The 16,968-nt window shown below is 35.8% G+C and overlaps 2 protein-coding genes across 5 annotated transcripts; both read right to left on the bottom strand.

Moving 5' to 3' along the window:
- LOC109236234 (actin-104) lies at window positions 605-3,842 on the bottom strand. 3 transcript variants are annotated; one of them, XM_019402500.1, is made up of 7 exons: window positions 3,737-3,813; window positions 2,784-2,844; window positions 2,581-2,650; window positions 2,079-2,472; window positions 1,387-2,000; window positions 1,198-1,264; window positions 605-927 (listed from the first exon to the last, which is right to left on the bottom strand). In XM_019402500.1, the coding sequence occupies exons 3-6, from the start codon at window positions 2,638-2,640 to the stop codon at window positions 1,199-1,201; spliced, it is 1,134 nt and encodes a 377-aa protein (XP_019258045.1). In that variant the 5' UTR covers window positions 2,641-2,650; window positions 2,784-2,844; window positions 3,737-3,813; the 3' UTR covers window positions 605-927; window position 1,198. The 3 variants fall into 3 exon arrangements, with proteins under 3 accessions (XP_019258045.1, XP_019258007.1, XP_019258104.1); XM_019402462.1 differs by lacking the exon at window positions 2,784-2,844 and having other exon boundaries at window positions 3,737-3,842; XM_019402559.1 differs by lacking the exons at window positions 2,784-2,844; window positions 3,737-3,813 and adding an exon at window positions 3,322-3,683.
- LOC109236091 (DNA (cytosine-5)-methyltransferase DRM2-like) lies at window positions 4,465-16,258 on the bottom strand. 2 transcript variants are annotated; one of them, XM_019402331.1, is made up of 14 exons: window positions 16,134-16,258; window positions 15,929-15,994; window positions 12,861-12,907; window positions 12,547-12,693; window positions 12,308-12,407; window positions 12,179-12,222; window positions 11,465-11,611; window positions 10,689-10,815; window positions 10,288-10,379; window positions 9,422-10,150; window positions 8,779-9,230; window positions 7,417-7,464; window positions 7,205-7,308; window positions 4,465-4,692 (listed from the first exon to the last, which is right to left on the bottom strand). In XM_019402331.1, exons 3-11 carry the CDS (start codon window positions 12,861-12,863, stop codon window positions 8,793-8,795), a joined length of 1,827 nt encoding a protein of 608 aa, XP_019257876.1. In that variant the 5' UTR covers window positions 12,864-12,907; window positions 15,929-15,994; window positions 16,134-16,258; the 3' UTR covers window positions 4,465-4,692; window positions 7,205-7,308; window positions 7,417-7,464; window positions 8,779-8,792. The 2 variants fall into 2 exon arrangements, with proteins under 2 accessions (XP_019257876.1, XP_019257923.1); XM_019402378.1 differs by having other exon boundaries at window positions 7,205-7,303.

Here is a 16,968-nt window from a genome sequence, read left to right as displayed (position 1 = left end):
CAATCAAAATGACTCTTGATTGAGTTCAAAAAACCTCGACAAAGAAGCTCAAGCTTCGATTATTTTCTTCAAGCTTCGATTATTTCCTTAAAGCTTCTATTTTGAGTTCAAATCTCACTTCGCATTGAGAATTTACAAAGAATCAAGCTAAATTTTGGAGGGATCGAAGAAGTTAGAGAAGATAGTTGGAATGGGTTTAGGGCATGGATCTGATAATGACTTTTACCTTCGGGTTGGGTGAATTAAAAGTTTTAACCCACTTTGTATCAAAAAAATAGAAGGAAAAATAAATTATTATAAGGGTGCATAACACGCGCCGGGTAGCTAAAGTTGTGTGCCAGCTGGGCCGAGAAGATGTATTTTAATTCACTAAAAATATATACAGGGGGTCATAGGACACCCGTATTTTTAAGGGGCGCAACTGGAACTTTGTACAACCCCATTGGGGTAATTGTGTATATCCCTTTAAAAACTCTAGAACACTTATTTTACTTACGTTAAATAATGAGTTGTTAAAATGCTTATGAGTTATGACATAGTTTAGTTCAACATATTTAGGTTCAAGAATTTTACGTTTGACTATGAGACAAGAACACCAACCTCGTGCCATTATGAACATATACCTTTCCCAACATATCAAAAGCTACATATAAATCCATTCTCTCACTCTTCATTACCATCATATGAACATATAATATTCATAATATCTTGAAAGCTAACATACAAATCCGACCTCTCAACTACAGGAATATAAAGCACAATAACACCAAGTCTATCATTCAGTTACCAACATAGCACGTAAACTGGAACAAGGTCACTTCTGCTGTATCTTCTAGTATATAGAGTTCAAAACTGCAAGCAAATCCACATTCCACACTATTGCAAAACCTCTGATTACATGAGAAATATAACCACAACTGTCTCAACCTGAGAAGCAATAAAACACAAGCGTTAGTCTCTTCTTAAGACGGCTCTTCAACCACTTTCACTGCTTACCAACAAAATTGCTTTATAGGAAAAATAAAGCACTACCAAACTAGATTATAGTACATAATGAAACCATCCAAGCCAAAAAGACAACCAAAACTAAAATACTGCTCCCAAGATCACTTCAAATGCACCTCCTACAATCCGACCAGACCAACAAAAAAAAAAGAGTTATTATAAAAAAAATAAAGGACTCAAGATCCCACCAACCTTAGAAGCATTTCCTGTGAACAATTGCAGGACCAGATTCATCGTACTCAGCCTTTGAAATCCACATCTGCATATTAACTAGAAATTAGCGCTAATCCCTCAAGCTTGAAGAGTTAACAAGAGGAAATTCAAAAATAAATCTTCTTTTTTTCGTTTGGCTTTAGTCAAATAGAGTGAAGGAAAACTAACTTGTTGGAAAGTACTGAGAGAAGCTAGAATTGACCCTCCAATCCAGACACTGTACTTCCTCTCAGGTGGTGCAACCACCTTGATCTTCATGCTGCTTGGAGCAAGAGCAGTGATTTCTTTGCTCATTCGATCTGCTATGCCAGGGAACATAGTTGAGCCACCACTGAGTACAATATTTCCATATAAATCCTTCCTAATATCCACATCACATTTCATGATTGAGTTATAGGTTGTTTCATGAATTCCTGCTGCTTCCATTCCAATCAACGATGGCTGGAAGAGAACCTCAGGGCAACGGAACCTCTCAGCACCAATAGTGATGACTTGTCCATCAGGAAGCTCATAGCTCTTCTCAACTGATGAGCTACTCTTTGCTGTCTCAAGCTCCTGTTCAAAATCCAATGCAACATAGGCAAGCTTCTCCTTCACATCACGAACGATTTCCCGTTCAGCAGATGTGGTAAACATATAGCCTCTCTCAGTGAGAATCTTCATGAGATAATCAGTAAGATCACGACCGGCAAGATCTAACCGCAAGATGGCATGGGGAAGTGCATATCCTTCATAGATGGGGACAGTGTGGCTCACACCATCACCAGAATCAAGCACAATACCTTTTTGAATCACAACAATCATATTAATAATGGATTACAAGCAATAAAGAACCAGAAGATAACAGAAATTCTGCTTACCAGTAGTACGACCACTAGCATACAGAGAAAGAACGGCCTGGATTGCAACATACATGGCTGGCACATTGAAGGTCTCAAACATGATCTGGGTCATTTTCTCTCGGTTTGCCTTGGGGTTAAGTGGTGCCTCAGTAAGAAGAACAGGATGCTCCTCGGGAGCAACACGAAGCTCATTGTAAAATGTATGATGCCAAATTTTCTCCATGTCATCCCAGTTGCTGACGATACCATGTTCAATCGGATATTTCAAAGTCAGAATACCTCTTTTAGACTGAGCTTCATCACCAACATAGGCATCTTTTTGCCCCATCCCGACCATTACTCCTTGGTGTTTAGGACGACCAACTATACTAGGAAATACAGCCCTTGGAGCATCGTCTCCAGCAAAGCCAGCCTTAAAAAAAGAATATGAGTCACTATATTTTAACATGTCACATAGGGAATAATGCAACAAACTTAAATGATAATAAGTTAAATCTGCAAGCTATTTTTTCTAGCTAACCTTAACCATTCCAGTTCCATTGTCAACAACGAGTGGTTGAATGTCCTCACCTTCGGCCATCTTCTAAGGACTACAAATATTAAAAGTAAAAGTACAATTTAGATGAGAAATCACTGGTACAAATGCAGAGCCAAAGTAACGAATGTTAACAATATCAGCATAGCTCAGTTTGTGCAATGGATTTTGTGCCATAAATTGCTTACACCGCCAATTTTCTTATTTCTCTTTGCAATTTGCTCTCAAGATCTAAGATATATCAATTCCCTTTATACAGAAAAAAACCTGCTGTTACAACCAAAGAACTTCCCCTACTCCTAAAAGGAGAACAGAGAACAAAAACAACAGAAACAACATTGCAGAGTGTAACTAAGATTCAAGAAAAACACAATAGGAAGGAGAAACAAGGGCCAACAGATGCAGTTGAAGTTCATCCATGTTAATATCTGGGCAAACTTGATATGCGACTCTGAATAACTCGAGTTGAGTTGTATACACACTTATACATATTTTTTTATACTGAGCTAGTGTTTATTGATGCATTTTGACTTATCCAAAAAAAAAAAAAAAGACAGGAGAAAACATGCATGTAATGACAAAGGGAAACAAAATGCATTTTATAGAACGTTGGCTTATTACTCCCTCCAAATATATCTTAGCAAAATTCCACAACAGGACTATGGCATGCATCTCAACACTAAGAAGAATACTGTCTACATTAAATGAAAGCAGAATTAGACTTACTCAGGAGTCGGGACAAAATAGGACAGAGGAAATGAAGTATAATAAAGTCGATACCAAAATATATGAAAACTGTTTGAAAAAATTATTGGTCAAAGAGAAAACCTCTTTCGACTCATCAAATATTACCAGCGTCACCTTAATTTAAGAAAAAAAGGACAGATGAAGTATTCATTAAAAGATAAAGAAAACGAGCCCTTGTATTAACAAGTTTTGTAAGAGATCATCCAAACAAAATCAAAAACTAAGAACCCCAAAATTCACTTAGCAATAAAAAGTCGAGCAAAATCAAAGAAAATAGCCAGGACAACAGGGTGAAAGTGAAGACAACGAACAAAACAGGAAATCGCAAAATCAAAATATTAAACAACTGAAGAGGGTTTGGTGATTATCAACAAAAATTGAAAAGAAATCAAACCCTTTTTGCTGTTTGACTGACTAGCGGGTGAAGAGAAGACTCCCCTTTTTTCTAAACAAAGAGAAGGCGCTAGAATACCGTAGGATGAATATTTAAGGAAAAACGAATGTGGGTCCCCTCCCCCTGTATCTTTGATTCCTTTAAAGGGGTATCAGGTAAATGAAATGAAAATGAATGTGGAATTCGGATGAGATTTACATTTTTCTCTATTTTTTAAGCTTACAGAAAAAGATATATTCTTTTTGGTACATTAGAAAAAAGAGATAGATAGATATATATACACACACAGAGACAAGTCTACAACGCACTCTAGTGAATGTTAAATACTTAATCCTTAATTAAGTATATATCTCATGCAAAACTGTATTTTTTGTATATCGCTTTTAAGAGTAGTACGTTTTTGCTCTATTTTTTGAGTTACGTAACTCTCCGCGAAGGCTTAACAACAACAACTACAAACATTCCCAACAAGTGAGATCTAAAAAGAGTAGTCTATATGCAAACCTTACCTAATGAATGTAAAGAGGATGTTTCCAATAGACCCACTAAGGCAAATACTGGCTAATCTTTAAATAAGATCCCTGAGAATGGCTATTTGTACACTTGTCCCTTGATTTGCGCCACCGAGAGAAAGGAAATACAAACTCCTAACAAAAGCATTTTGATTCCTGGCAGCAATCTCTATCAAAGCCTCTAGAAGGCCCATCAGGATGGCACGGAACAATAAGTTGAGGAAGTTAACCAGAATCATATTCCAATAATCCCATCATATCCAAGGGTAATATCCAAAGAGTCAAAATATATAATAATGTTTACAATTCAAGAATTAGCATACAGAAGCTTGAAAATGTTCGAAAATAAAAGATTTCTAAAAGATTTGAAGTTTCAGCAACAATCAATCGGTACTCTTAAGTAAGGTCTCACTGCTTTTCTCTACCTTTGTTCATTTGCTCCACCTACAAAAGATAGATAAATACATGATTCAGTAAAAAAAACTTAAAAACCCTTTTAAGATGTCAAGCACTAAGGTCAGGACAATCTTTCATGATATGATGAGTCAACCGCATGGTACTACAACTAAAATAGAGATGGAGATAGATATGACAAAAAACACAAATAAAAACACAAAAAATAACTAAAATACAACATTTCTAAAATAACTTGATGAACATCAGCTCTATCTTCACCAAGTGGCAGGTTATAAGCTCAAGAATCACTTGGAGGCAGCCAACATCTAAAACGTACTGTCAAACAAATGAATTAAAATTTAGTCAGGACCATTGGAGGCGTGCAACCTAAACGAATGCGTCGAATTTCATTATCCACAGAAGGCTATCAAGTGTTTTAACTACATGGAATCGCATGGAATGAGAACTATGAGACTGAACTGACCATCAAGGATTTTCAATTAACAACATGAAAGAGATGCGCGTATGTAAAAACGCATGAACAGGGGGCTCAATACAATGATTAACACACGCAGACTTCATCAGTAAAGGATCCTAATCATAAAGGCAACATCCATTGATTCAAGTGAATGATCATGAGAGACTAAGCTAATTCAAAGATTAACTCTAATGAATCAAAAAGCACTGACAATGACTCATTACAAATTAAAACAGAGAAGACCAAAACCCAGGCAAATCATGATTTATTCTGCAGAATTATCCTCTAATCATAGCAAGTAACTACCTTATTCATATCAAAGTAAAAAATTCATAGCCATCTTGAAGTCCATAGTTATCACTTCAGACAAAAAAGCTTCAGACAAAAAATCACACAAGCAGAATATAACTAACATGCATCACAGAATACACGAGTTTATAACAACAACTACCCAGTATAGTCCCACAAGGTGGGGTCTGGGGAGGGTAATACGTACACAGGCCTTACCCCTACCCGAAAGGGCAGAGAGGCTGTTTCCAATCGACCCTCGGCTCAGGAACGAATACACGAGCTTATGTTAAGTTTAAAATTAAGATGATACAAAAAATTAAGAATGCAAGTCTGTCTCTTGTATCAAAGTAAATATTAAGATTCCAAACTACGATTGGTTGGAAAAGGAAGATTCAAAAACATATAAAATTTGGGACTCACACGTGGTTCTTAAGATTCATTTTTGAACTGGATCATGTACCTTGCAATCATATTTTTCTTTTTCATGCGCTTTTTATGCTGGGACCAGTCAGCAGTTATTTTAGTTAATTTCACATTTATCATCTTCTTAAAAGCCAAAGAAGAACGTAGAAGCCTGTGGTTTATAGTTATTTCTATAACTGTTATAATGGGTCTTGGAGGCCTAGTACAATCAGATGCCTCTAGGATGCTTCATAGAGTTTCTCAGGTGGTTTTCCTAAGATTGCTTCAACGAACCCGAGGATTACCAACTTGAAGTTGGTGAATGAAAAAGAGAGAGAAGCTACTAATTTTGCTGTTCAAAACAAAAAACTTGGCCAAAGGCTGCTTATGCTTTTGAATAATGAGAAATCACGTTATTCAGCTAGTTTACAGGTGCAAAACTAGGGTCTATATGAAGGAAGATATCCAACTCTAACTAGATAGAATATAGATCAACAAAGTTAATTCAGTGGATCCTATAAGAAAACAACTTATTTAATCTTATTCGGAATTCCCTCACTAATAACACCAGTAGAATCTTCTGCTGGTCAGGCAAAAATGATGGAAAAGAAAATTCTTCTCATTTCTCGGAATACCCCTTTGTCTCCTTATCAAAAAAAAAAAAAAAAAAAAAAAAAAAAAAAAAAAATCTTCTCACTGTTGCCCTCAATTTTGTTGACAACAAAGAATAATCAACCAGTAGTAGTTGGATTAAGCACTAAAGAGTAATTCCATTATAGTAAAACCAGAACCATAGAAAGTAGAAACTTTATTCCATTTATTTCATTTGAATATATAACAGAAGAGGTCGCTTGAATCATAAAAATTGACAAACTTTAAGACATACCTGAGGGACCGATGATGGAAGGTGGAGCATTTGAAAACCAGGATAACAAGCTTGGAAACGAGCAATGAATTGTAGATGCTCAAGAAACTTAACGCTACATTAGTGGACCACAAAGTCACCAGACAAAATGGTCATGAAATTCTGATGGGACTAATTCATATATCCCTTCATGCTCATTATGAGAGTGGTCTTACTATATTTGTGTGTTGGGGGGATGTTTGGGTGTATATTGCAGTAACATTTTGCTCGAGATTTTGATGTATTCAAAAAAAAAAAATGGTTTCCAAGATTTTATGAACAATCATGATTTCTATGATTTTATGGATGAGCATAAAACCTGCAGACAAACAAATTATACAAACCAGCAAAAATATGCCATCTTTCAACTCTTTCATTAATTCATTAACATTCAGTTTCAAGAAACCTCTCACATGATATGCAGAACACAAGATAAAAGAACACAGCGTAGGTCAAGAATGTTCAGCTAGCTTGCTCTAAATCACCTTCTTAAAGCAACGCACAGTTGGATGATGAATTCAATTGCTTAATCAAATGCCTCCTATTACTGCTGTCAACTACAATAGTTGGATTTACATTTACGCCTGCTCTGGAAAGAACAGAAAATGGGGGAAAACTATCCGTTAGGCTGGAAAAGAATGCTTCAAATAATTTACGTGTATCCAAAGACCTGAAAGAGAAGCTTCCTGCCACTTACTTGAACTTGTTAATCTAGCATAAGTAACGGCAGTTGGGATGATATAACCTGTAAGAAGATGAAGCAATTCAGATTAGAACTTTAAGGGGAAAAAACAACACGAAAAATTATTAAATTTAAAGCAATTCAGAATATGATAGTTGCTCTCCAACTGATATTAGTCCCAAGAGGTTCATTTGGTTTCTCACACAAACTTGTTAGATGCATGGAGGATGGTCTAATAAGATTGAGACATTCTATGGTATAAAAGAGGCTAAAGCTACACAAACAACCCTTATCAAATAGTAATATGCTGAAGTTGAAATGTAATATAACTAACGAGGTTGCACATGCTTCTAAGCTGTCAAGAAATACACTACGAGACTATGAGCATGTGCAGATTTGTTTGAAAGTTGTCAAGAAGGAAAAAAAACTGACTTCCAAGAAATGAGTCGATAACATCATAAATGGATGATTTTATATCAGTCAAGACATTTTCAAAGTTCAGTATGACTAAAAGATGTTTGTTGGACACAAAGACTCAAGATGGAGTGGAACCCAATGGTCGTTAAAACCGTTAGATCATAAGACAGCAGCACTGTCAGAATGCCACTGCGATGAAATATCAAGGTGAAGATCAGCAGAAACCAATGTTGTCCACTTGTTCCCTAAACAGTAATCATAGACCTCATTTCAACCAAGATAATGCTTCTCTTACAAATGCCAATCAAGGATTGAAAAACTAAAGTGGAGAAAATTGTCATCTGAAATACCTCAAAAGTACTGTCAAATTGTAAGATTCTTGAGCACGGAAAGAACCACGATCTCTTCGGTTTAGAATTAAAAGCAAAACAAGGAGAGAGTGATTGTTTTTATTATCTAGAACAAAGATATGCAGCAATAAAGAAATCCAGGATTTCAATCTTGTTTCTATGTATTACATTGCAGCTCCTCTATTGGCGCCTATATAATGTTAAGCAAGATATAAGAGAATAGCAACAAAGAAAAGTACTTTTTTCCTGGAACTTTAATAAAGAAAAGTCTTGGAGGACATAAATTAAACAGACACATAATCAAAAAAGAAAAAGAAAAAGACACAACTCATAGTTTTTACTAAATAAGTTAGACAACTTAGATCATGAACAAGCAGAATTAACTTCAAATGTGAGAGTGAAACATGGCAAACAACAACAAAAACAACAACAAACCCAGTATGTTCCCATCAGGTGGGGAAGAGTGAAACACGGCAAACCACTTAAAAAGTAAACACAAGAATTGCATTATCAAAGACCAACCCTTCTCAATGTTGGATTTTAATATTAGTATGGGGGCTTTAGTAAAGTAATTTGCAAAAATGAAGGAAAAACAAAGTACAGAACTTGCCTACTACTTGTCTACTAATGTCTATGTCTGGACATTATGGACTTGACCAAGTCCAATATCCGAACATAGTCATAAAATAGGGAAGACTCTTTGCCTTCAAGCCCATCCCTGCTCACTCTGTTACTGCCTGCAAGGTTATTGCACGGGCTTCCACCAATTACCAAATCAAATCCTCCAAATGACTCTATCAGTTGCTCCAAGCGGTCTCCATTCAGCTGCTGCACATCGTTAAAATGTATAAGATTCCCTCTCTGATTAGTTTGCTCCCACCAGCTTCTCACAATATCCCTGTTGACTTCAGATTTTTCCACAGAAACCACTGTTTTTAGTGGAATACCGAGACGATAAAGAGCAACTTCACCACCGCCAATCCCAGAGAAGAGTGATAAGACGTTGATACCACCGGGAAACAAGTCTTTCAATACCGACAAATGGTATGCCACAGTGTCAACCTAATCGACATGATCGATCCAAGTATCATGTCAAAAGTTATTCTAACAAAGAAAAGAAATTGAATAAGCCAATAAAAGGAGTAGCTTCACTATATTCAACAAACCCAAGTTCATGAGAAAAAGGGGAAGGAGGGAGAAAATAATAAGACTTATATATGAGTGAAATAAAAAAGAAAGAAGGTCAGGCTAACCTGGAATGAATTACCAAGCGACTTGTATCTATCGGTCCTACTTATACCACCTCCCCTGGTATGGTTCTTTGGAAATCCCAATAGCATTTCAACTTCATCAGGCTCCAAAGGAGCAACTTTGTTTCTCCCAACCCACACCAAATTCCACTTCCGACATTGATCAAGAACAAACTTCTGAACTCTCATTGGTGGCTCACCATCATAGTCCTCCACAGCCTTCCTAATCCTATTCGTCAATTGTGCACTTCCAATGGCTGTTTGCAAACAATTTAACTTTGTCCGTGGATCCCAAGATGGCCACCATTTCTTTGATAGGGGAAGTGCCTCATGAATGGTACGTGGGGCAAGCGGAAACAAAGGAAATCTATTTTCAACCGGCAGATTATGAATATAACCCCTTTTTCTTGCGGCGGCACAAAAATATTTGGAGTCGACAAACTCGGGCTCAATATCATACAAAAATCTAGAAATTGTGTCCCACACACCCTTTGGAGCTAGAGCCACATTTTCATAGTAGAAAAATGGGGGTCCAACAGCTTGCTCGGGAAGAGTTCTTCGAACCATTGCTGGAACTGGTTCGGTAGGAACTCCAAATCCAATCATAGGTTTAGGCAAACGAATTGTCTCTTCCTCAAAAATCGCCTTTGCCTTTTTTCTTTTGCACAATTCATTGTACATCTTCCTCTTCTTGTATCCACCACTACCATTCAATATATGGTTCAGTTTTGGCTGTTACAATGGAAGGAAAAAAGCATCAATCCTATGGCAAATGATACTGAGAATTTGCAATTATAAATGCAAACAAAGTTGGACAGATTGTTAGTTCACATGAGTCCATTTCAAAATAATGCGAGGGGAAAGCAGACCTTTACATCTTCTGGCAGATAGACATCTTCTGCTCTTGCCATTTGAGCAGCACATATGAAATCTGTCAATTCAGCAACCGATGCTTCTGGACCTAGAAAGTTGTGAATAGGACATTAATAACCTAGAAATGAAATAAACAAAAGGTGCTACAGTTCTAATAAGATATCCAGGAATATCGTAGTGTCAATAAGCAGATATTGTTCTAATTTCTAAATACATAACTAGGAACTCAACAGAGTAGCATCTAACCTAGAACTTGCATGAATAAGATTTCTTCCGCCATTGATAAAATCTTAGCATAACTAATACATATCAAAAGCCAAACTAAATGTCTAATCAGATAAAAAGATTTAGATCACATTAGTTATGTAGAGGACAATGCACTATTTAAAATACGAACCACATCTCTCCATTGCTATGGAAACCTCTTCCATGGGGTATCCCATACTTGCCAAGAACAATAAAGTCTTCTCTTTTTCAGACGAAGAACTGCTCTCAACTTTCACGTAGCATTGTTTAGCAGAATTCTATCACAGTTGCAAAAGGAAAATGTTAGAAAAGCTTTATATAATTGTGCCCAGAAAACTTGTAACAAAATTCAGGACCAGCAAACATCTTAAGTGGTTAAAAAAGTACAAGTTGATGCATAAATACGTGAAACAAAAGGTTCTTTAAGCCCCAAAAATAGTGAGCAGCTAAAATTTAATTTCGAGTCACACTCGTCCAACTTTCAGCATACTTTTACAGGTCACCGCCTCCTCATTTGTAGAAATTACTCCCAAACAAACCGCTTCTATGTTTCCCCAAATCCTACATTGAAAGAAAAATGAAAATATCTAGTGCATCCTCCAACTGGAAGAACCTGATGACTGTCAAAGCTGAAAATCATAAATACCTTTAATTTTATTTTGTAGTTGTCCGCAAATTTGTAAAACTAAACCACCTCATATTACTCATATAATGTAGTAGGAAAAGAAGCCATGGTTGTTCAAAAATACCATATCACTGACATTGCATTACATAAATGACGTGTTACAAAGATCAAAAAGGTGCCAGATCAAAAAAATGGCTAAATGTACCTTTTGAAAAAATAGAAACCAGATAGAATATTTCCTATGCCACAGTTAGACAGTGAAAAGAAAAATAGAGAATGGCATATGATTGAGGATAACATACTCTACAGCTGTCAGAGTCGGAGGACCAACTATCTTCCTCATACGCATCATCCAGAAAGTTCTCGTTGTATTCAGAAGAGCTATCGTCAGAATTAATGCAGGGTTGAGGGCTAGCACTGGGTTGTTCTTCAGGAGAGTCTTCAAGGGCCTGCAACATCCGAAGACAAATGAAAAGTATGAATGTATGATTAATACTGCTAAAATTTATGCAAAGACCATAATTTTTCTATTTTTCTTCTTCTGTATTGGAGATGATTTTTTTTTTTTGTGGGGGGGGGGGGGGGGGGGGTTTAGTATTAGTTTATTAGAGGGTCATTACTCGTGAAAAAATGGAAGGAGAAGTCATGCATATTCATAATACAGTTCAAGCTTGCTAACAGAGTTGTGCAGACTGGACAAGGAACAGTTGGCATCATTTATTGCACAGTCAACACCTAGGAATCCAGTGTTCACATGGCCCAATCTCTACATTAATAGGTGTCACCATCTCATTTAAAACCCTGATTGATCTAAACTTTACTCGGAACATGTAAATGAGCTTCTCTCTATAAACCATGTTATGCAAGTGGTGGCATCTATAGGCAACTATTAGAAGAACAAAAGGTGGTTGCCAAATGAGGAGTGGATTGAACCATCTTCGTTCCCTCAGACAGTGGCCTTCTATTACAAAATCTAATATAAGCAGTTTGAAAACAATGAGGCAGACATTATGCACCTTGAATGTCAAAAGAGCATCCAACACCAAATCTGAATCTTCTCCTGCGTCCCAAGTCACATAAACATAAATGCCACAAAAGAAAAATCAAAATTTTTAGTTGTATAAAGACTAGTCAAATTCAAATACCATTTTGCTCTATTGCTTTTGCAATAGATGCTTCAGGAAATCCCATCACTACAAACTGCTGAATGAACTTGGACTGACAGGGTACTGATGATGAGCTTGCCTTCAGGTAAGAGAACAAAAATGACCATAAGTTGAGATGCAATGGTGTGAACTATTTTTTCTTTCCTTTTTTTGGGTTAAAAAAAGATGTCCTTGACAAGAAATATCAGTAGGTATCAACATAGGCTTAAAGCATTTACCTCCCCATCACATCTAACAGTATGCTGTCCAGTAGTTCTTAAATCCATGCATGAGGAAAATGTTGTGTCCTGTATTTCCTGTATTTCTAATTCATCTTCAGTATCCCAGTCAATGTTGTCATTGTCTTCTGGAGAAAGATTGTTGTCCTGCATGGGATTGAAACAAGAAATACAAACAAAGAATAAATGTTTTTTCCTCCATTTATCAAATATCTGAATAAAACAGAAACATATACTTTCTTTTCTGATTTATAAGACCAGAAGGAATTCGAAAACTTGCAGTGTAAGGGAATCGAGAAACGAACTAAATTTACCATTTCTCAAGGTAAGCCTGAAAAAGAACTCCAAATTGTTGAGCACCCTACATAACACCAGAAGGTAAACGTGAATTACTGCCATTAAAGCTCCACAGAGCAATCATCAAAGCTAAAAGTTAGCCCATCGTATCTCACACAAAAAACTCCAAAATAAAAGTTACTTCATGTATTGGCATTGAAGCAGGAGGAGATAGCACTTAAGTTCTTTCCTTTTGGACACAAAAGAATATATATGATACCTTCTTCAATTAATTAACATAAGTACAAAAAGCAATTTCCAATCTCATTCACTATAACAAGGCCTATATCGAAAAGGAAATGAAGAGACTTTGCTCCTAGATTTATTATTCCTTTGATCATATGACTTTGCTCCTAAATTTAAACATGTATCGTTCAGTATTATAATTTTCGCTACTAAATTATTTAAGATGCTCTCTTAATCAAAGTATTGATGACGAAAAGGACATGTTAATTATTTGTGATGTTAGAATAAGAGGGATTGAAGAACTAATACCATGCGCTTTATGTTTTCACTTGATAATCGTTCATGCTTTAATCTGGGTCCTATTTACATAATTTCCAATATATTTGCATTTCTAAGTTCATATTTGATTTCAACTTGAATTGCATTTCGACTTAACTTGCAACTCATCCAAATTTAAAAAAGAGGCCACCTCAAACAAGTTTTGTTTGATGGAATCAATGACACAAATCATAAGAGAGCAAGATCGTATGTCTCCGACTGATTCCTCTTTGGCACCAACAGTGGCAGTGAGATAATACTAACATCAATATTACCAGGTCTATGAAGACTTAACTTAAAAAGGTTAGTCCTGAAGAACTCTCCATGGAATTGTTAAACTATTGACTCTTTCCAATTTACTTCTGTTAGAAAAAATTCAAATGTGCATCCAAAACAACCCCAAAAATTGTCGAGCTTTCTCAAACCTTCAAAACCTCCTACTTGCCTACTGTTTCACCCTCAAAAATATGACAAGACTTAAAATATTTTTCACTATCATTTAGGTTCAATGATTATAGAGGAACCACAGTTTCCTACATCAATATGGTAAAAGTTCCCCAAATATTACAAACAGGATATTCATCCTCATGAAGAACTTGAAGAAGTTGCAGAATTCTGATAAATAGCTTAAACTACTCAAGGGAGGGAGTAATTAAATATCCTGTGATTTGGACGAGCAGTCACGGTGAAACATGATAAAAAGGGATTTCATAAGCCCATGCTCACCTTTCAACAACCATCCAGCCGGAGATGATAGAAAGTTTCTCAAGGCTACCTCCTTGTTATTATCTTGAAAACTTAGGGATACAATTTTTCCTTTTCTAAGCTTGTTCTCTACAATATTCTAAAGATACCAAGAGTGCTAACAAGTACTCAACTCAAGATAGAAGCAATTTTGATACACTGATTTTCTGTGGGGCAGACAGAAATCAGGTGCTCTTTTTGAACCTAACTCTACTTATTTTTTAAGCTCTTGCAGGTTTGCATATCAACATGCTCAAGAGTGTGATTTACCCCGTAAATGAGGTGCATAACCTGGAGGAATTGGCAGGAATACTGGGCTGTAGCATAGGGACTTTCCCAACTACCTATCTGGGGCTTCCACTAGGGGCCAAATTTAAATCAGAAGCTATATGGAATGGGATAATTGGAAAGTTTGAAAAAAAAGGCTAGCATCATGGCAGTTGCAATATATATCAATAGGTGGAAGATTGACCCTGATTAATAGTGTCCTTGATAGCATCCCCGCTTACTCTGTCACTATATTCGATGAGTAGTAGGGTCCTGAAACAACTTGACAAGATCAGAAGGAAGTTTCTGTGGGAAGGGAACAACAAGGAACACAAATTTCATCTGGTCAAGTGGTCTAAGGCAATTACTAAAGCACCAACGCGGATTAGGCATAAAAAATGTAGCGCTTCATAACAAATGCTTGTTAATGAAATGGCTATGGAGGTACACACAGGAGGAGCAATGTCTTTGGAAGGAAGTTGTCAACGCCATACATGGAGTCCTGAATCATTGGGGCACTAAATTATCAAGAGCACCCCATGGAGTTGGAGTCTGGAAGACCATTTGTAAGCTATGGGAAGAATTCTCAGTGAACAAACACTTTGTAGTAGGGAATGGTCAACATATCAAGCTTTGGAAGGAAAAGTGGTTAGGAAGCACTGGTTTGATGAATGACTACCCTGCAATATTTCAGAAAGCCATAGATCCAGATTCAACAATCTTGCAGTGTAGGAAGGGCGACACCTGGAACATACTATGCAGAAGGGCAGCCCGGTGCACTAAGCTCCCGCTATGCGCAGGGTAAGGGGAAGGGCCAGAGCCTTACCCTACATTTCTGCAAGAGGTTGTTTTCACGGCTCGAACCTGTGACCTCCTGACCTCCTGATCATATGGCAACAACTTTACCAGTTTCCCAATAAAACCTTAACTTATCCCACCCCCCCCCCCCAAAAAAAAAAGAAAAAGATTACATAGAAGCTTGTATATCTTGGATAAAAAAAGATTCTTGGTTTCTTATAAAACATACATTTTCCGGGTTCATACTTTAAGATTTAAGAAGCACAGAAAATACTTGATATGTAGTATTCTTCATGTGAACTAAACATATATTTGTATCTTAAAATTCATGTTAACTTTCTTATAAAATGAATGGAAAATCTCCAATAATAGCCTAATTTTGATCAGTGTTCACTATTTAGTTTCCTTTTTAGAGTAACCTTCATATTTCAGTTTGTCGGCATAAGCACTTAATGGAAGAAATTTGGGGCTGTTTTTTCTCTATATAATCCTATATATTTTACCACGGTGCACTAAGTCAAACACTAGACAAGAATTTTAATGCAAAAATTAGTTCATTTTGGAGTCAATTTCTGCAATTAAGGGATTAGGTTTTGTTTTTTCCTATCAATTTTAAAATAAAGCTTCAATTGCACCAAAAAATTTAACATGCAGACATAAATTAGGTTTTTCGACATTCATTACTGATTACAAGTAAGCAAACGACTGAATATTTTAAAACCATAAAAATTACCTGAGAATTTTTGACGATCAAGGTCGTCAAGCAACTTTAAGCTATTTTAGAAATCTACTTAATATCCTGCATTACCCAAAACCCCAGACAAAAAAGAAAGTTAAAAAATTAGGATAAAAAAACCACAGTTTCAGCAAATTCAAAAACCCAAAAAAAAAAAAGGTTCTTTCGTTTACAAAGTGAAAATGAAAAGAGAAAGATATACCAGAGATAATTGATTAGAGAGTGAAGAGTGAACAAGGAAGATGAGTCCTAAACGAGATTTTGTTGTGGAGTAAGAGTTAGGAGGAGTCAGAGAGATTCCCTGTGGATTTTAACGCAATACTCTTTACTTGAGAGGGACGAACAGGGGTAATTTTGAAGAATCACCTCTTCAGCCAGGGGCAACATAGTCTTTTGGTTTTGCGAACCATTCTTTACCCTAGCTACTAACTACACAGCCTAGTAATTATACGTAATTATGACAACCTGTTTGTTTGTCATACTATAATTACGGTGTAATTACATATTTACTGTTTGGTTGCACAAGTATAATTATACAGTTAGATTAAATTTTAAATTAAGTAATTATCAACACTTAAAAGTTAATAATAAATATATACCTATAAATTTTTATAACTATAAATGATATTATATTTGGTATTTAAGATGTATATTTTTTTCGTGAATATATATTAGTTTAGTAATCATATATTTATAACTAATATTGTAAAAATAATTTATATATATTCTTTAAAATTAATAATATTTAGTTTAGATTCTTACAAAAATTAAAAATATACGTTTTGTAAGAACATCATAGAATTCATGTTTGATAAAATAAATTAATATTTATAAATATAATGTCATAACATTATTCAAATATTTCACAAAACTAATCTATCAATTCTAACTAAAAAAAAATAACATGCAATGTGAGCCAACACTACTAAAACAAGTAAATTGGAATCATGAATACAACACAATTTTAAAATAAAAATAACAATAAAATAGTTTAACATATGTCAAATTCCAACATAATAATAGTAAGTTCCACTGCA

This window comes from Nicotiana attenuata, chromosome 1 (assembly GCF_001879085.1).
Source record: "Nicotiana attenuata strain UT chromosome 1, NIATTr2, whole genome shotgun sequence".
Classification (NCBI taxonomy): Eukaryota; Viridiplantae; Streptophyta; class Magnoliopsida; order Solanales; family Solanaceae; genus Nicotiana; species Nicotiana attenuata.
The sequence above is the reverse complement of the archived record's forward strand: the minus strand, read 5'-3'. Positions and strand labels throughout refer to the sequence as shown.